This window comes from Sycon ciliatum, chromosome 4 (assembly GCF_964019385.1).
Source record: "Sycon ciliatum chromosome 4, ocSycCili1.1, whole genome shotgun sequence".
Lineage (NCBI taxonomy): Eukaryota > Metazoa > Porifera > Calcarea > Leucosolenida > Sycettidae > Sycon > Sycon ciliatum.
The window spans coordinates 33529324-33548799 of record NC_088646.1 but is presented as its reverse complement, the minus strand read 5'-3'; the positions used below and the strand labels follow the sequence as shown (position 1 = coordinate 33548799).

At 49.1% G+C, this 19476-nt stretch overlaps 1 protein-coding gene across 1 annotated transcript in view; it reads left to right on the top strand.

The window, feature by feature from the left end:
- Positions 1-18810, top strand: part of LOC135815770 (dynein axonemal heavy chain 5-like) — a 100321-nt gene extending 81511 nt beyond the window's left edge. The window contains exons 77-91 of the mRNA XM_065329108.1: positions 868-1004; positions 1269-1367; positions 1835-1964; positions 2387-2473; positions 3012-3203; positions 3518-3706; positions 4323-4442; positions 4843-4954; positions 5338-5468; positions 5958-6326; positions 12111-12242; positions 13087-13299; positions 16543-16617; positions 16869-16958; positions 17490-18810. Coding sequence (XP_065185180.1) covers positions 868-1004; positions 1269-1367; positions 1835-1964; positions 2387-2473; positions 3012-3203; positions 3518-3706; positions 4323-4442; positions 4843-4954; positions 5338-5468; positions 5958-6326; positions 12111-12242; positions 13087-13299; positions 16543-16617; positions 16869-16958; positions 17490-17879 — 2466 coding nt within the window. The 3' untranslated portion in view covers positions 17880-18810. The remainder of the gene's footprint in view (positions 1-867; positions 1005-1268; positions 1368-1834; positions 1965-2386; positions 2474-3011; positions 3204-3517; positions 3707-4322; positions 4443-4842; positions 4955-5337; positions 5469-5957; positions 6327-12110; positions 12243-13086; positions 13300-16542; positions 16618-16868; positions 16959-17489) is intronic.
- The last annotated feature ends 666 nt before the right edge of the window (positions 18811-19476 follow it).

Here is a 19476-nt window from a genome sequence, read left to right as displayed (position 1 = left end):
ATCGCAATGAGAGTGCGGAAGCCTATTTGGGCACACTGAAATATCTCTTGCAGTTTCTCCCTGGGGCTCCAGTTGATGTCTGCATAATGAACTGAAGTTGTTCTGCTAAAATTATTCTGTGTGGATGGGAACAAACCGACTTCATTTTTTTGACCATGGCAAATTCTTTCTTCGATGTTGTTGGTGGAATGCCAAATAGTCACAACAGAATACTAGTGATTGTCCTTCGGCGCCAGCCCATCTGTGTCCTCCCAGAATCAATGCTGGTGTGTCCCCAGATCTTCATCGAACACCAAGTCGGCCACGAGCTCTGGGAGATATTGTCTGTGATGTACCACTTCTCTTGCACATCTGCATGCTTCTGTGCATGCTTCTGTGCATGCTTCTGTGCATGCTTCTGTGCATGCTTCTGTGCATGCTTCTGTGCATGCTTCTGTGCATGCTTCTGTGCATGCTTCTGTGCATGCTTCTGTGCATGCTTCTGTGCATGCTTCTGTGCATGCTTCTGTGCATGCTTCTGTGCATGCTTCTGTGCATGCTTCTGTGCATGCTTCTGTGCATGCTTCTGTGCATGCTTCTGTGCATGCTTCTGTGCATGCTTCTGTGCATGCTTCTGTGCATGCTTCTGTGCATGCTTCTGTGCATGCTTCTGTGCATGCTTCTGTGTGTGCATGCTTCTGTGCATGCTTCTGTGCATGCTTCTGTGCATGCTTCTGTGCATGCTTCTGTGCATGCTTCTGTGCATGCTTCTGTGCATGCTTCTGTGCATGCTTCTGTGCATGCTTCTGTGCATGCTTCTGTGTGTGCATGGTTCTGTGTGTGTGCCATTGTGTTTTACTATGTCTTGTCATCTGGCTAACAACACAGCTACTAGCGTGCAGCATGCCCTGGTTTATAGAGCCAGTAGAGAAGATGAGTCGTGACGGCAAGGAACAACAATGGCGTGTGCTCTGTGAGACGCAGTTCCCACAGAATCTTCCCTTGCCCGATGGCCTTGACTCCAAGTAAGTTGTTTCACTTGAGTCACACATCAGTGGATGCTTTGCTGAAGTGAGCTCACGCATCAAAAAACCTGTCTGACGTGTTTGTAACATAGCAGGCAGGCTGTAACCAGGTTGAACTGCGGTGTAAGTAGCTAACCCATGATTGATGTCAGAGCTTAATTTGTCGGTCTGTTTGTAAGCTTCTGCCACAGCATCGCTGTACCTGTCGCTGCTCTTGGTAACTTGCCACCCATGGTCTCGTCTCTTTTGTGGCGTTGTCAATAGGATTTCTGAATTCCAGCGTCTGCTGGTACTGCGTACCATTCGGCCGGACCGCATTCTGCCGGCTATCTTGGACTGCACTCGCAAACTACTGCATCCAAAGTAAGAATTCGGGGGGAAAGTGGCAAGCTCCGTGGATCAGTGTCGGAAAAGGACAGCTGCTTTAAATGATCAGCTGTGTTCATTTCACTTCATACATCAAATGCTAGATGAATCGGTCCGTGTTCAGCTTCAATTTCAAAAAGAGAAGAAGACAATTCATTGGTTGGAAAGACAAGATAATGTCCAGGGAAGCAATCACATTGTATTCTGAACAGCTATGGTCTTTGTTGTTGCCAGGTGCCGTATTTATTGCCACAATCCATTGGCTCTGAACTTCACGGAACAATGTACATGTACATGTGTGAAATGATGACTTCCTTCTACCGTGGTTGTAGGTTCTCGCCAGTATGTGCGACGTAAATATGTCCAAGGTAGAACTAGCATCAGTTGTGCATGTTGAATCATCCAGTATCTGTACTCATATCTGTCCGTCTGTTCATCTGTTTCCGATTGCCGTCCCACGCCAGGTTCAATCACACTCCAGACTTCTCGCAGATTCCAAGATTCGTAAACCGGCGTTGTCCAGTACTGGTTCTGTATGACTCGGAAGAGCAGTACCCCGCTATTCTTATCAAAGGACTCGCCAAGAAAAACGGAGTAAGATAGGAGACTAGAACGACCACTACACGCATCTTTCCATTGTTCTCAATCGACATGCATCTCTCTAGTGCTCTTGATATGTCCACTATGGATATGCATCTTTCGACTCCACACCTTTTTCAGTTTGATGACAAAGCAACTGGTGATATTGTCTAGGTGTGCATACTCTGAACACAATCATGTATGTGTGGTATTAATGTACAATACTATCGTGCAGAGCAAGGCGTTTTGACGAGGGAATGTTACACATGTAGTCGTACATGTACACTTTAGCATCCAAAATGAAACCTGATGAGACCAGCCTGAGCAGTAGTAGTCGGAGTGTGTGTTATACACGGACTGTATGTCGACATCCTGAGATTTCATGCTCTCTTCTGATTGCGCTCCTTGTTGTCTCTTCTCTTCAATCGTTGGTGTAGAGACAGGTTGAGTGCTGTACGCTTGCGTCCACATCACAGGCCATGGAAAGATACTGCATTGACATTTGCGAGAGGTCGCAAAGACTGGTATGTTTAAAGTTTCAACCAAGTGTTCAGTAACCTAATTTTAACACTGCATGCACATTTATTCTTCAGCTTTGCTAGCCCATGTTGGCACTGTGCTCCTGCACATGGTGTTCACACCACTCACAGGGGCGTCGGAAGGTATTTTAGTGTGGTACGGTCAGCCATCTGAAGTACAATTTACTCGTGGGGGAGGGGTGGCTGAAAATTAGAGCCCAGATCAGTATATTTCATTGATTCAAGGGGTTCCTGGGGCAAAAAGTGGTACGGTCAATACCATAGTGACCGTACCGTGTCCGACACCCCTGACTCAGTTGAGATGATTCTTGTGCATGCTTTCCATTCTGTCATGTTGAATGACACGTTTCAGTTCACAAGGAACAGTTCATGACGTTTAGTCCACAGTGTTTGTGCAGGTTGCTGCTGACCCAGCTGCCTATAGATAAACGTATCGCCAGTTTCACTCGTGGGAGAGTTGTTCACTGGAGCAGCCCAGGCATATGAGTATCTACATATATTTTGGTGTTATGCTGCACTGCAGGGATACTGGCTGATCTTGGAGGATATCCAGTGCTGGAAGTCCTTGTCTGTCAAGATCGCTACGCTTGCACAGGACGCAATGTCAGTGAATCCCAGTTTCCGACTCTGGTTCACCGCCACGCTGGACAGTGTTGATGATCTACCCGCTGCTGTCCTCGCCTGCTCCATGCCGTTCCGTGCCAAGAGTCCCTTGGTGAGCTGCTGGCCACTCGTGTTGCAAACTGATACCAAGCACTGCAAAGAGTATTGGCCTTCTTTGGTGCATCCATGTTCATTTGTGTGGTGCTCTATCCCTATATACGTGGCAACAAGCTTGTGTATGTAGGCATGCGCACGTGTGTGTGTGGGGGGGGGGGGGGGGGGGGGGTGTTGTGTGTGTTTTGATGGAATTTTTCCCATGACTACACCCCCTCTAAATGTGCATAGCCGAGTAACCATATTACCTTGTGACTCGTTCTGGTGCTTTTTTCTTGCTTGCTGTTCTCATTGCATGCACACCCCCGTTAGACTGTGAGTCGTAGTATGCAGCAGAACATGGCATGGCTGGAGACCGCCTTGCTCGGTGAGAGCACGCGGCCAGAGTGGGTACCGACGCTGCACAACGCCTGCGCCCTGCACTCCTTACTCGTCCTGCGCAGCAACATCAAACTGCCGTCACTCGGCGTCGCACAGCACTGGAATACATCGCACATCTGGGTCAGTGCTGTAGCCTAGTCACCACTACATGTAGTATTCTAGTATCGCTAGGTTGATTGAGTGCTGCTGCTGCTTTGCTAGAAAAATACTTTGTGATATCATGATCACACAGAAGAAAAAAAGATTTGTTTGCTTCATTACTGTGTGATCATTGTATTACTGGCTGTGTCCACTGGACATAGAGCACTGTCTACTGGACATAGAGCATTGTCCACTGGACATAGAGCATTGTCCACTGGACATAGAGCATTGTCCACTGGACATAGAGCATTGTCCACTGGACATAGAGCACTGTCCACTGGACATAGAGCATTGTCCACTGGACATAGAGCACTGTCCACTGGACATAGAGCACTCTCCACTGGACATAGAGCACTGTCCACTGGACATAGAGCACTGTACGCAGCCTGAGGACCTTAGACAACTGTACATGATTGTGATATCCGTGGTAGTGTGTCTAGCCTGCCGCTTGACCATGGGTTGATGTCAGTGAATAACTGTTATCAACACCCACCCACATGCACATGCACATGCATGAACACAGTGTGATGTAACAGTACATGTCTTGTGTTGTTCTCTGTTGTGTCGTCTTCGCCTGTTGGTTTGCCTGCTGCAGGAGGCACTGCGCTGGATAACGCAGGAGTTCCGCTCCGCTGACAGCGTGATTGCGCAGGTCGGTGCCGGGGAGAACACACGCTCAGTGTCTTGGACTGCGCTGCGCTACTACATCACCGAGGTATGGCGTATTGCTCCGGGTATGGTGTATTGCTGTGGGTATGTCGTATTGCTCCGGGTATGTCGTATTGCTCCGGGTATGGCGTATTGCTCCGGGTATGGTGTACTGCTTTGGGTCCTGGGAACTACACTCATTGCCAGAGTTGAATTACGGATCAATGATGGCGGCAGAGAGGCCTTGTGTTTATTGTTGACTTCTTTGTTTGTTTTGGGAGTAAAGTTGATGTCCGCTTGACCAGTTGAACCACTATCTGCGGAGTTACCTGAGGTTAGGCTAATATCGTTTGCAATGCCTAGCAGGATAGTTTGTTTTGGTACGGCTTTCTTTTAGCTGGTTTGTCGAAAGTCGTACCTTTTTGTCACCATATCCTGGACTCTATCTGCCTGGTGTTGTGTTACAGGTGATCTACGGTGGTAGCGTGGCCAATGCCACTGATCTGCAGACCATATCAACACTGGTGGCAACGTGGTTCTCACCAAGCTCAGTCAGCCGTGACTTTGAGATACCCAAACGTATGTGTTCTCGTTACAATGCTACATGTGTATGTTTCATGTATGATATGCGCCGTATGTGCTTTGCCGTGAAGTTCTAGCAAAGCGTGTTGTTTTGTCCTATTTTGCTCAATGATCGAATACGTGGTAGTGTAGGGAGGGATAGTACTAACATGGTGATGGTGTCTTCTTTTGGGTTTTAGAAAATATTCGAATCATGCAGAGCTATCCAATGGAATTCCTCATTCGGGGGGGGGGGGGGGACATGTACTCTTGCTGACAAAAGTATGTCACTAGCTTGTTGTCAAAAGATAATTGATTCTTATTTCTGTCTGTCACATCGGCCACTAAGAAGCGTGTACACGTAGTCTGACTACAATAACGTTTCTTCCTCTTGTCTGCAGTGGGCTACAAGTTACCAGCGGCTGCTTTCCGTGCCAATCCATCCACCACATCTCTCTCGCGTGACGTCACCAGCAAGCCGCGTGTACTGCCTGACGCGGCCGAGACCTGCTACTTGCACCCAATTCCCGAGGTAAGGTACTTTTGTCGTGTTATAGGCAACTCGCATGCGTGTGTATGGCAGGGAGATGGATGGGGGGGGGGGGGGAGGAGGAGAGGCAATGTACTCTAGTAGAAGGTCTAGGATACACAACTCGCACCCTGGCCTACATGTAATGAAGTACTGTGTAAGTACTAATTTTCGTTCACGAAATCTTTCGTTAGATCACTCCACCAGCAGGTTTGTTACGTACTAAATTTCGTTTTTGGTTGAGGTCTGTCAGTACTGTCACCCCAAACGTTCAGAGGGGGTTACTTTAGTTTGGTACAAACTTTAGTTATTTCGTGCCACCTAACGATTAATTCCAAATGAGACTTTGTGCTTATACAGTTGATAAAGTGATTGATGAACAGCCATGTATTCAAGTACATGCATCTCTCCATCACCTCTCCTTGCACTGTATCTGATGGGGTTGCTGTGCTGCACGCTTACTGCTCTATTCTGCTGGGGTGTGTTCCGCAGGCTCGTCCACGCTATGGCCTGGAAGTACTGCAGCGTATCAATCAACTGTTCACTGGGTTTGAGGACCGGGCACCGAATGCCCACAGCCGCATGGCCAGTCGCCGTGAGAAGCTCGCCAGCAGCTACGAGAGCCTGAAACGGGTGTTCAAGGCGCCCAGCCGGGTGTATGAGGTGAACGAGGGCCCGCGGAGGACGCGCAGAGTTCCGCTGCACATCGTTGACACGCGCCCGGCCGGCGGCAAAACAATAGAGAAGGATGTCATTCTGAACGTGCAGCCATTGTTCGCTGCATTGCATGAGCCGGCCATAGCTGACCTCTCTACTATCGTTGCCACTCTCCTAACCCGGGTGCCTGTAATCTGGACGAGAGTAAGTAGCAACCATAACACATTATTTTGGTACAGTCGTCCCTCTTTAATGGTGTACTAGCTGTGCTAGTACTTGTTAGCAACAATCCGAACTAGCGCACACACTGCACTGCATTGCTTTGTACTGCATTCAAGACTGACGTCATGCGCTTTGTTTTGCTGCGTAATCACAAATGGCACCAGCCCATTTTGCGGAAAAGAAAAACAAATCTTGCTTGCCCTGTTGTGCTCTTCCAGACAACGGATCGTGCTTCAGCAGTGTTTCTTTTCCTTTCGTAGCTTTGCTGCCAGCCCGAGTGTCACCTCGACACTGTATTTCTCCAGTATGGCTGACCTTACTGTCGACACTGTCAAGGCAATGCCTTGCCAAGCCCTCCGCGGCGAGCCTTCTCAGCGCGGCTTGAATCCGAAAGGAAACTGAGTAAAAGTATTTACAGCACCGTTTGCTGGCACAACTAGCCCTTGGTAGCTCCGGCCAGGAGAACCAGCAACATGACAGTGCGGACACGGCTCGCGAGCCCAGAAGCCCGACGTGCACCAATGCCTCCTCCGCCAGCTCAGGTGACGCGGGCTCAACGGATCTCTGCGCTCCCGTACGGGACGAGGTGTAGTCGGCTTGGTCGGCCGCCATTTTATTATTATCGGAGAGCATTGTGCCGCTCCTCACCCAAGGCCAAGGCAATGCGGCAGCTGCCGCCACCACGCCAGGTCAAGCTCCTGTAACCCACCCGACCAGCCACCTGCACCAGCTGTGCCCAAGGCTGTGCAAGAACGTATCTTGCGAGGGGAGTTCGTAGATTTTTCAAGTTTGTTGCCTGACATTCTTGCACACTTCCGGCCCAACATTCCGGCTGGTGCACAGCCCGAATAACAATAGCCAGCTAAATATCGTTGAGTCGGATGACGCGAAGCAGGTGCGTCGCAAGGTTCACGATAAATATACATGTAGCTACCCGGCTCGAGGCATGGACCACATACATGTCTGTTATCGCGGCTGCTGCCCTACACCGCACTGCTGAACTGCTGAACTGATTGCGTACCAGCAGTTGATCCCGACTGCTAACCGCCAGTTCTTCCCAAGCGCGTGGCTAGAGTACGACCGCCAGCTGCGGATGCTCGTGGCCCAGTATCCAGGCACGAAGAGGTTGGACACCATCGACGTGAACCTATGGCAGATAGCTGTCACAGGCCATGCACACCCAAAATGCGCTCAATGTAAGACGTTCCATCCAGGGGCGGTTTGTGTCCTTTTCGTCTCCAAGCCAGCAGCATTTACCTCCAGTGGTCGCAACCATACTAGCGACGGCCAAGAAATCTGCCGCAACTTCAATGGAGGTCGCTGTTCTTCATCGTCGTGCCGCTTCTCCCACACCTGCAGCCAGTGTGGCAAGGACCACCCATGCATCATGTGCAGCCAGCAGCAGCGCGGAGCCAATCGGCCACCCCGCCGCTCCTAGCAGAATGGCTACTGAATCGCTTGACTCGGTATGTAGCTTCTTTCCTATACACTCTGCAGACACCACACCGCTAGCTGACCACTTTGCCCGCCTGTTACGTAACCACTCAGATCAATCATGTGTTGCGTATGTTCTCCATGGCCTGCGCCGTGGCTTTACTATTGGATCTGCCGGCCAACACGACATTTCGGTTTTCTCTAATAATCTACCCTTGGCTTTCACTCACTCGGCATTTATATCCGAGCAATTAGCTGCTTCCTGCGCCCGCAGCGAGACCACAGGCCCATTTCCGTCACCTCCATTTCAGTTCATGCGCCACTCTGGTATTGGTGCCATCCCCAAAAAGAACGGCAAGCTGCGAATGATCCACCATCTGTCTAGTCCGGAAGGCACCGGCGCGAACGACAGCATTCCTGCCGAGCCGCTCTCTCTGCACTACGCGAGCATTGACAACGCGATCAACATCATCAGGTCATGCCCACAGCCTGTGTATTTGTCCAAGCTCGATGTACGCAGTGCATTTCGGCAGATCCCAGTCCGCCGTCAGGACCTCGCTGGGAAGGCTCCTACTACTACGAGCGCTTTCTACCTTGCGGCCTCCGCTCCAGCCCAGCCGTCTTTGACTCAGTAGCCACAGCAGTCAACTGGATCATGCAGCACGAGTTTGCTATAGATCACCAGCTTCATTACCTCGATGACTTTCTCGACATCTCCACTGGTTTGGCTGCAGCCAACCAGCAACTCACCATCCCCCTCCGGGCATTCACGTATCTCGGCACTCCTCTTTGCTCCATCCCAGCTCGAAGGGCCACCACCATCATTGACCTTCCTTGGTATTGTCCTAGACTGCGAGCGCCACGAAGCTCGGCTACCAGAGGACAAGCTGTCCGAGATCCGTGCGCCACTCATGGCTACTATCAGCGAGCGCAGCATCGGCCAGCGTCAACTCGAGTCCCTCCTGGGGAAGCTCACTTTTGCTGCCCGAGTCATCGTTCCTGGACACACATTCATGCGTGAACTATGATCAGCGTGCCCTGAACTGTATCTGTGTATGCGAGTGCGGTGCATAAAGCCCACCTTGAGAATGGGTTTGCCGGCCCCTTAGTAGATGCGTGGCTTCTGAAGAGGGTGTTGAAGGGCATCCAGCGATGCCATGGTACGGCTGTACTCACCCCTCGCCTTCCTATAACTATGCCAATCCTACGACACCTGACGGATGCACGCCGGAAAGGTAGTATCCTGAATGGCCATGACAAGCTGCTCTACCAAGCCGCCATGCTGCTTCTTTGGATTTCTTCGGTGTGCTGAATTTACTAATGGCATCACACGGGGCTGTACTAGCTCTCCTGGTGACGGACGCCTGCAACTCTTCCTGCTTTCATCCAAGACGGACCCATTCGGTAAAGGCGTTACTAGTGACATTGGCCCGTCTGTACCGCCGTACTGCCCGATCCGTGCCATTGTTAGCTACCCATTTGTCACTCGTCGCGAGGGACCGGAGCAACTCTTGTTCGTACTCTCGAACAGACAGCAGCTGACCAGGCAGTCATTCACAGTAACAGTATGGTCTCTTGTCGCTGCGGCCGGTGTACCATCCCAGTCGAACTACTCCGGGCATTCGGTCCACATTGGTGCAGCCACCACCGCTGCTATGGCTAGTGCCCCCGACTCCTTCTTCCGAGTGGCAGGTCAGTGGAAAGAGCGATGCGTGTCTATGCTACATCCGGACTACAACAAGCGGTAAGCGCCAGCTATCGTCCTGGCTTGCTGCCGTGCCATGGATGACATGATCCCCAACTCGGGTGAGTAATAAGCTACTGAACTCTAGCTGCACAATGCTTGCCTGTGCTGACATTAATTGACCCCTGCTGTGCGTCAATAGTGCTTAGCTAACGGAGTGCTGGTTTCATGGGTCCACTCTCACAACTGGTGTTATCTAGCTATTTGCTGCGGCTCTGCCTTGCGCTATATTACATCCATTTAGCATTGCAGCTCTACGTTGAGCTAACAGCAGCTCTACTTTGAGCTAACAGCAGCTCTACTTTGAGCTAACAGCAGCTCTACTTTGAGCTAACCGCAGCTCTACTTTGAGCTAACAGCAGCTCTACTTTGAGCTAACAGCAGCTCTACTTTGAGCTAACCGCAGCTCTACTTTGAGCTAACAGCAGCTCTACTTTGAGCTAACAGCAGCTCTACTTTGAGCTAACAGCAGCTCTACTTTGAGCTAACAGCAGCTCTACCTTGAGCTAACAGCAGCTCTACTTTGAGCTAACAGCAGCTCTACTTTGAGCTAACAGCAGCTCTACTTTGAGCTAATCGCAGCTCTACTTTGAGCTAACAGCAGCTCTACTTTGAGCTAACCGCAGCTCTACTTTGAGCTAACCGCAGCTCTACTTTGAGCTAACAGCAGCTCTACTTTGAGCTAACAGCAGCTCTGCTCTGAGCTAACAGCAGCTCTGCTCTGAGCTAACAGCAGCTCTGCTCTGAGCTAACACCAGCTCTACTTTGAGCTTCAAACCAGTTGTTTCGAAACCAGCACTCCTCAATCCAAAGATGCCTCTTTGTTGACTTGTTTGTGTGAGGGATGGGGCTAATGGTGTACTAGCTGTGCTAGTACTTGTTAGCAACAATCCGAACTAGCGCACACACTGCACTGCATTGCTTTGTACTGCATTCAAGACTGACGTCATGCGCTTTGTTTTGCTGCGTAATCACAAATGGCACCAGCCCATTTTGCGGAAAAGAAAAACAAATCTTGCTTGCCCTGTTGTGCTCTTCCAGACAACGGATCGTGCTTCAGCAGTGTTTCTTTTCCCACCATCCCTCCCTATCCAACTTATTCACACCATCATAATTATCATACCCACTAATCGGGTCCACTCTCACAACTGGTGTTATCTAGCTATTTGCTGCGGCTCTGCCTTGCGCTATATTACATCCATTTAGCATTGCAGCTCTACGTTGAGCTAACAGCAGCTCTACTTTGAGCTAACAGCAGCTCTACTTTGAGCTAACAGCAGCTCTACTTTGAGCTAACCGCAGCTCTACTTTGAGCTAACAGCAGCTCTACTTTGAGCTAACAGCAGCTCTACTTTGAGCTAACCGCAGCTCTACTTTGAGCTAACAGCAGCTCTACTTTGAGCTAACAGCAGCTCTACTTTGAGCTAACAGCAGCTCTACTTTGAGCTAACAGCAGCTCTACCTTGAGCTAACAGCAGCTCTACTTTGAGCTAACAGCAGCTCTACTTTGAGCTAACAGCAGCTCTACTTTGAGCTAATCGCAGCTCTACTTTGAGCTAACAGCAGCTCTACTTTGAGCTAACCGCAGCTCTACTTTGAGCTAACCGCAGCTCTACTTTGAGCTAACAGCAGCTCTACTTTGAGCTAACAGCAGCTCTGCTCTGAGCTAACAGCAGCTCTGCTCTGAGCTAACAGCAGCTCTGCTCTGAGCTAACACCAGCTCTACTTTGAGCTTCAAACCAGTTGTTTCGAAACCAGCACTCCTCAATCCAAAGATGCCTCTTTGTTGACTTGTTTGTGTGAGGGATGGGGCTAATGCAGCATTTTACGGTGATTTAAGCCAGCACCCTCTATTGCAGGTTTGCCGAGTGGAAGGTTTGATGGACTTCTCGTGTGCTCTGGATGGCAGTTGTGAGTCAGTCAAGTGAGAATTTAAGTCGGCAGGAAAAGCGCTACACCATGTAGGGAGCAACACAAAATTACCCTCTATAAACCAGCATAATTTTCATGTACTCCGTGTTAGTGTCATGTTCAGTTGGAATTGATTCATCTGACTGCTGACAAATCATTTGAAGTTTTCTCTTCCTCCACTTCTGTTCCCTGTTGCCTTGGATTTGTTTTACTACCTAACCGGAGTTGAAAAATAGGATACACACCACGCGCATGCGCGCACGCACGCACACACACACACACACACACACACACACACACACACACACCTTTGGACCTTTGGAAAGCCCATCACCGAAGGCGATGATAGCTATTAGGCGAGGCAGTAGCACACACACACACACACACACACACACACACACACACACACACACACACACACATACTCTCCTTTCTGCTCCTAGGCTCTGCCAATATAGTCAGAAACGTATCCGCTTATCCAGATCCAAAATTCTCCCCGGTGGTAACAATCTTTAGGGAATAACAAGAATGAAATGGAACCAACATGTTTCTCCTTTATGCCAAGGGTGATTGCAGATGATTCCTTGTAAGGGAATGACTCGGACATAGTACTTTATTCGTGGTGCTGTATCCTTTCATGTACAACATATTTCCCCAATCAATCTTCTTGTTTGTAGGAGGTTCTTAAAGACCGGCCGGGCAAGCCGTTCTACTATGAGCGGCGGGAAACACCAGCATGGCGTAACTTTGTGCATGCAGAGCTGTGCTGGATGAACCGTGTCATCAAGGAAGTGCACTGCACTCTGCAGGTATGAATCACGTTAGCTTAGCGAGTTATGCCATGGCTGTTATCGTCTCCTACCGCTTTAAGAGCTGCATCTGTGCCTTGTTCCACATTGGTGCGGCCATGAACTTTGAAGAGGTGGGGGTCCGGGATCCACCCCTAGAAGTTTTAAGAAAACTAGGCCGAATTAGCCCATATTTTATTACTTCTAGAATCACAAGATAAAATTATCAGTGCGGCTTTGGGCGCACCTGCCGCACTGATTCCGACGCCCCTGCATACATCAGGTCTTTGCTGACACAGCTAGGCTGCTTCATTGTTGCACAGTGGTCTGTGATGTCACCAGAGCATCTAGTTACACAGTGCTATCAGCAAGGCCATTGTGTTATGCACTGGCTGGCCAGCTTGGGTGTAACTTTCACATGATGTGCACGTGAATACTCTCCAGGTATTTGCATACACCAACTGCCTGCAGTCACATCACTGGTTTTGCTTACCTGACAGCTGTTCACCAACTCACTTACTTCACTACCATCACAATGCTCACCCACTACCAACCAACCCATCTTTCAATACTTGCTCAATTACAAATAACAACATTTTGTTAGTGACTGCTTGCCTGTAATCATGACATTTACCCAACAGTCTTTGGTAACTATTATCCTCAGTTCAGAGAGCGAAGACCATCACGTATATTGTTGCCCTGCTTTGCATTCCTACTCTTTGTATAGGGAAAATTTAACAACAAGGGATCTGCCTCTTTATATGTGTGTGTGTGTATTTTTTAATGCCAAACATGAGCTGCAGCTTAGGACGCACGCACAACATGCAACATGAATCTTGTGTGTGTGTGTGTCTCTCTCTCCCAGGGTATCAAATTAGCTCTAGAGCAACGCAAGCCATCGTTCGATTGCCTGTCTCCAGACATGCGTTCGGCGTACCAGTGCCTTCAGCAGTCGATTGTGCCACCGCACTGGTGTGAGCTGGCTGGGCCAGCGTCACCACCTTGCAACACCAGTGCCAATGCCTGGATGCATGATCTGCAGCAGAGGAATGCTCATCTTGAGAGCGTGCTTACTCAGGTGAGTAGAGCTAGTCTCAGTGTTACCAACTGCCCGTATTTGTCTGTATTTTTTACGGAAAAACGATGTTTTGTCTGCAGTACGGATTTCAATCGAATTATCCCGGAAAAGCGAAAAAAATACGGTGTCTTCGAAAGGAGGGAAAAATGGTGCAGAAGGCGCCCATCCACATGCCATCGATCGATCTACCCAAAATCGGATCGCAGCCTGCATGCAGTGCGCTGTACATGTATACATGCTATGTGCATCATGCGACTCTTTGAAGCAAGCGATAGCTTTTTCGGCTTTTTCTTCAATCCAGCTTCTTGCCTTGGTTCCTTGTGAGAAATTTGCACAGGTAATAAAAACTATACAGGTGAGAAATGATAGGAAATTCAGCAAGTGCAGTGTGACAATGGACATGCATGTGCAAGTGTGTGTGTTTTGGTTTTTTCCAAATTACACTAAATAATCAGTGAGATTGTTGACCTGAAAAAAACGAGTACGGAAAACGCTGAAAAATTCCGCAAAATGACACTGAGCAATACGGATGGGGTAGAGGGCACTTGGTAACACTGTAGTCTGCAGTGGGGGAATTTCCTCGATAAGCGGTGGTATGTATGTATGTGTGTATATCAAATAAACATTCTGGTCGTAGGGGAGCCAAGTGTGTTCTAAAGCAGCAGCAGCAGCAGCAAAAGGAAAAGAGAAAAACTAACTGCTTTGCAAAACACGCTGCCTATACCTATCACGATCAGCTGCGACGAGAGAGAGAGAGGCAGGCAGGCAGGCAGACAGACAGACAGACAGACAGACAGACAGACAGACAGACAGACAGACAGACAGACAGACAGACAGACAGACAGCCAGACAGACAGACTGAACGAGAATTGTATGATTGATGGGTGGTAGGGGTTTTGAAATACTTAAGAGAGCATGTCTGAGAATACCAAAGTATGTGTGCAAGTGGATCTCTCCGATTTCGCTCAAAATTTGCAGGTAGGTTCCCTTTGGGGTGTGGATCGATTATGCAAAGCCCTTGAAAAAGTTTCTGAAGGGAACCTTGAAATTTGCATACCCCTCAAAAATGGCCGAAATATCACATTATTTATGGGTCTAGAAACGAGTCACGCCACAGCGTATACGAACAAGCTATGAACAAAACTCCATCAAGCCAACATTGCCTCACCTTAGAAGAGTTCCTGGAGCAGTACCGCTTAGCCACGCCAGCATCCCAGAAGACGAGGTCCATCACCCCCTGACGCCACAAATGATCGTCTTGAAAATAGCCAATTTACAAGCGCTGGCAAAACAGCCAGCTACGTCCTCAATTGGCCAGAACTATACACCGGCAGATAGTAGAACACCTCTTCTAGCGCTGAGGACATGTCCCCCATCTTCCTTTTGGGGTTTTCTTGAAATAAACTTTTTTGAATTTTTCCACTCGACCATGCTGAAATACGGCCAAAGTCATACCTGCGCAGGAAAGCTCGCAACTCCGCGACGTCTCCTCAGCAATTTCTACTCCAACACTACTCCCAAGGCCGCAGAACAACATGTAGTGTTGACTCTGACAAGGAAAAGCAGCGGTGATCACTTGTCACTCCAAACGACAAGCTTCTCCTTGCGCCACCAATAATTTTTTGTGCGACTGTTGCTGCAAAAGTGACTGAAGGCCTGAGCGCAGTTTTTGAATTTTATTGCAAGATGCACGGTGAAATCACGTGCCTTGTGACGCAAGAATGCCAAGTCGCGTGGCCCACGGCTCACGCGATTTCAGAGTCACCTTTGTCAAGTGCGCTTGTTACTCGCCTTGAACGCCCGTTGGTCTGGAAGTGATCACACTTGTGTTGTTACGGCGCTCAAGAACACGCTGACCGTGTTGTAGGCCTACGAACCGGGACTTTCCCTGACCATGTAGGTCGAAGACCAGTGAAATGATGATGAAATCACATTCTTTATGACGTAAGAAATCTCTCATGCAGTTCACGCGACAAGTGCGTGCAGCCAGTGCTGCTCGCGTGCCAGTCAACACAAAGGGACCGAGCTAGTCGCTTTTGGCGAGCATCGACATGAAAACAAGGGACTTTTACTGTTGGACTATGTTCGGGATTGCAGGAGGTAAGTGTGAAAGAGGAATAACTCTCCATGCTGTACGGGGCATATTCCAACGGCTTGCTGCCATTGCAACACTCCTAGGACAGTTTGTGGGGGTTCTCAGCAGTTCAAGCAGGAAATGAAGCTCATCTTACCTCTGCCATCATGGTCTGTTCCGAGTAGCGTTCCAGGCACATTCGCGATCGATGGCCGCGTAACGTGATGCAGGAAGCGTCATCCTACGTCACAGAGCACGTGATCTCACCGTGCATCTTGCAATAAAATTCAAAAACTGCGCTCAGGCCTTCAGTCACTTTTGCATCAACAGTCGCACAAAAAATTATTGGTGGCGCAAGGAGAAGCTTGTCGTTTGGAGTGACAAGTGATCACCGCTGCTTTTCCTTGTCAGAGTCAACACTACACTTTGTTCTGCGGCCTTGGGAGTAGTGTTGGAGTAGAAATTGCTGAGGAGACGTCGCGGAGTAGCGAGCTTTCCTGCGCAGGTATGACTTTGGCCGTATTTCAGCATGGTCGAGTGGAAAAATTCAAAAAAGTTTATTTCAAGAAAACCCCAAAAGGAAGATGGGGGACATGTCCTCAGCGCTAGAAGAGGTGTTCTACTATCTGCCGGTGTATAGTTCTGGCCAATTGAGGACGTAGCTGGCTGTTTTGCCAGCGCTTGTAAATTGGCTATTTTCAAGACGATCATTTGTGGCGTCAGGGGGTGATGGACCTCGTCTTCTGGGATGCTGGCGTGGCTAAGCGGTACTGCTCCAGGAACTCTTCTAAGGTGAGGCAATGTTGGCTTGATGGAGTTTTGTTCATAGCTTGTTCGTATACGCTGTGGCGTGACTCGTTTCTAGACCCATAAATAATGTGATATTTCGGCCATTTTTGAGGGGTATGCAAATTTCAAGGTTCCCTTCAGAAACTTTTTCAAGGGCTTTGCATAATCGATCCACACCCCAAAGGGAACCTACCTGCAAATTTTGAGCGAAATCGGAGAGATCCACTTGCACACATACTTTGGTATTCTCAGACATGCTCTCTTAATGATTTGCTTCTTGCAAATAGAGATACATCACATTTTTTAGCATAGGCTTTCCAGTTGATGGACTTGCAATCCAACTGTGAGTGTAATTTCCTTTTGTTTTGCCTCACTCTTAGCCCCGTGAGAAGATACCCTGCTATCAGCTGGGCCTGTTCTCCGATCCCGCCAGTATGCTGTCGGCTGTAGTTCAGGTAAGGGTGTATCCTAGTGAAGGTGTGCATACGGTGGTCCTTGCATCGTAATCACCTTGTGTAAATCATGTCATGCGTGGCCTGACCATTGTTTTCTTGTTGAAACCGGTCAACGAGTCCCGACACGGCGTGCTCACTCACTGTAACATTGGTTGCAACTGCTAGTTGGTTTGAGCGGGGTTTTGAATCTAGTCTGTGCCTGCACAAGAATGCTGCTTTTTGCCAATTCTCTCACCTGCTCTGGTATGCAGGATATACCGAAAGCTATTCGCGAGCGGCTAGCCGTCACAATCGAACCCAGAATGCTCAGAGCTGAGGTCACCAGCCGAGATCGCGAGCATGTAAGTTATGACATGGGCAGCGTGCGCACACGCGTGTGTGTGTGTGTCTGTGTGCGTGTGTCTGTGTGTGTATGTGTGTGTGTGTGGGGGGGGGGGGGGGGTACTTGTATGAGTGAATTTAGTGTATGTGGTCACTGACCACTAGCGCACTCCAATCTGCTGTACGAGTATGGCCGCTGTTGAACCGTGTTCCCTGCCCGCGCTGTGCTGTGGTGTGCATGAAAAGTGATTGCGTTTACAACAGGTCAGGTGGCAATACCATACAAGTTTGTAAATAAGCATTGCGCAGTACTGGTCACACCTGTACTAACTTCTGTGCATGAACTAACTTTCATACCTGACTTCTATGTAGTGGAGAAGTCGTTTTTTTCTTCATTTGCGTATCGTAGCATGCACATGTACGTGTGCAGGGTACGATATGTGCGTGTACAACGTACTGCTGCTGATGTGTATGTGTATGTATGTGTGTGTTTGTGTATGTGTGCGTGCGTGTGTGTGTGTGTGTGTATGTGTGCGTGCGTGTGTGTACAGCTCCGCGCCCCGCCACCGGAAGGTGTGTTTGTCCACGGTGCACAGCTATGGGGTGCTGCGTGGGAAAGGAGCAGCGCCGACGCGTACGACGCCTGTCCTCGCACGTCACCCTCGCCAATGCCTGTTATCCAGCTGAAGCCGGTGACATTGGACTTTTCACCGTCGCAGAAGGACGCCCAGGGCGGGCAGGTCACTGGGCCCGGCGGTATGGTGCTGCAAATGGGCAACCCGTCAAAGACAAGTGGCGGTCCCTTGTCCGCCGCTTTCCACTGTCCCGTCTTTCATGCCCAGGGTTCCAAGAACAGACCTCCACTGTTCACCGTCGATTTCTACAAGCACGAGGACCGCCTGCCCCTGCGCTGCACGCATGCCACACTTCGCCCGTTCTAGAAGCGTTGCGTTTCCGAGAGCTGTCCGTTACGCTGCTTGCCTGGATTCGAGTATTCTGTCCATGACTTCGACGTGTATCCGACCTTAGTTTGTGTGTTATTTGGTCTGTATAGAGACAAGTTGTGACATCATCATTGTGCTGTTGACACTGCATGGACATCGACTAAGATGAACATGCCTAGTGTTCTTGATCTGTGTTGTTTCTCACCTCTGCCCATCGATTCTATTCCACTACATTTTGCCATGTTACCCTGAAAAGCAGATCAGAAATTCATGTACACTATGCTATGTGTATCATTGTATGGGTTTGACGCAGTTGAAACTTTAGTGATTTATCAAGAATTTGCCACCACACAGTATCCTACCAATTGCATTTGCAACCGTCACTGGTATTTGTGTATGTGACATTGTTAAACCGGTGCTTTCATGTCCAATTGACCAAAAGTCTCTTCCCAGTTTTACATGCCTGTTTTGTATGCTCGGCTGCGTTCTCTTCAATGCTTTCGTTCCATTTTTTCAATTGTTCCTGCTTGTGCACTTTTGACGGGTCTTGGCATTCCACAATTTAATGGGTACCGGGTGGCCGTCGTTAGGTTTGATATAATTATTATTGTAGCCCGGTATGACTATGCTTGTACTATTCTTGTTTTATGACTTGCCGACATACGTTTGACATGCTTTTGATATGCTTTTCGGTCTTTTTTGCTCGACAACCATGTACAGGACTGTAGCACGGGGATTTCAGATGCTCCGGCCAAATGGGATACTTGACCGGAAATGTGCAACATTAACCCCGTTTTGCACGAATTGGGTGAATTGAAGTTTTCCAAAATCATGAAGGCCAAGGCCGCACCTGGTGCCACAGCCCTGATATTGCATCGGTGGTTGCCCAATACCGGTACCAGTAGGCAGTACTAGTACGTGTATCTTATCTTGTTTTCTTGCCATGATTTTGATGGACGTAGACCAGGTACAGCCTACAGGTCGATAGTGACTAGACATGGAAATGTATTGATATGTTGGACTAAAACTAAAAGCTGCTATAGTGCTAAATCGACCTCCTGTTGACAGTTTTGTGCCCTCATGACCAGTGATGACTGACTGCATTAGCGTGAGTGAGCCAAGCATATGCCCGCACTAGTGCACTTGCATGTGGATGACATGCATTTGCCAGTTCGGTGGGGTAGACCTCCTCAGGCCACGTTTACTATGTTTGAAAACTGTCCTGATCTTTTTTGTCACACTCGACACGATGGGCAGTGCACTGACTATCGCAAGTGAATGATGCAAACCAGGTGAGCGCGCAGACAAACGTGCTAGACAGTGCATGCGGTCTCTGCGCCTGGAAGCTGTGATTTTCACAAAACCGGTCAACCTATGATATGCGGCCACAAAGCCAAAAGGCAGTGTGAGACTGCCGTGCGGAGTAACCTAGTACTGAGTACTAGTAGTAGTTCTGTGCACGGACTGTGTAAACCTGTCACTAATGCAGTGATGGTCATGTCCTCGGAGCATCCGAGTTTGCGGCACAGGGTTTTCTCCGGTTGGTTTTGATGGACAGTTTATTCGGACATTACTAACTGGTCTGTTCGCTCAT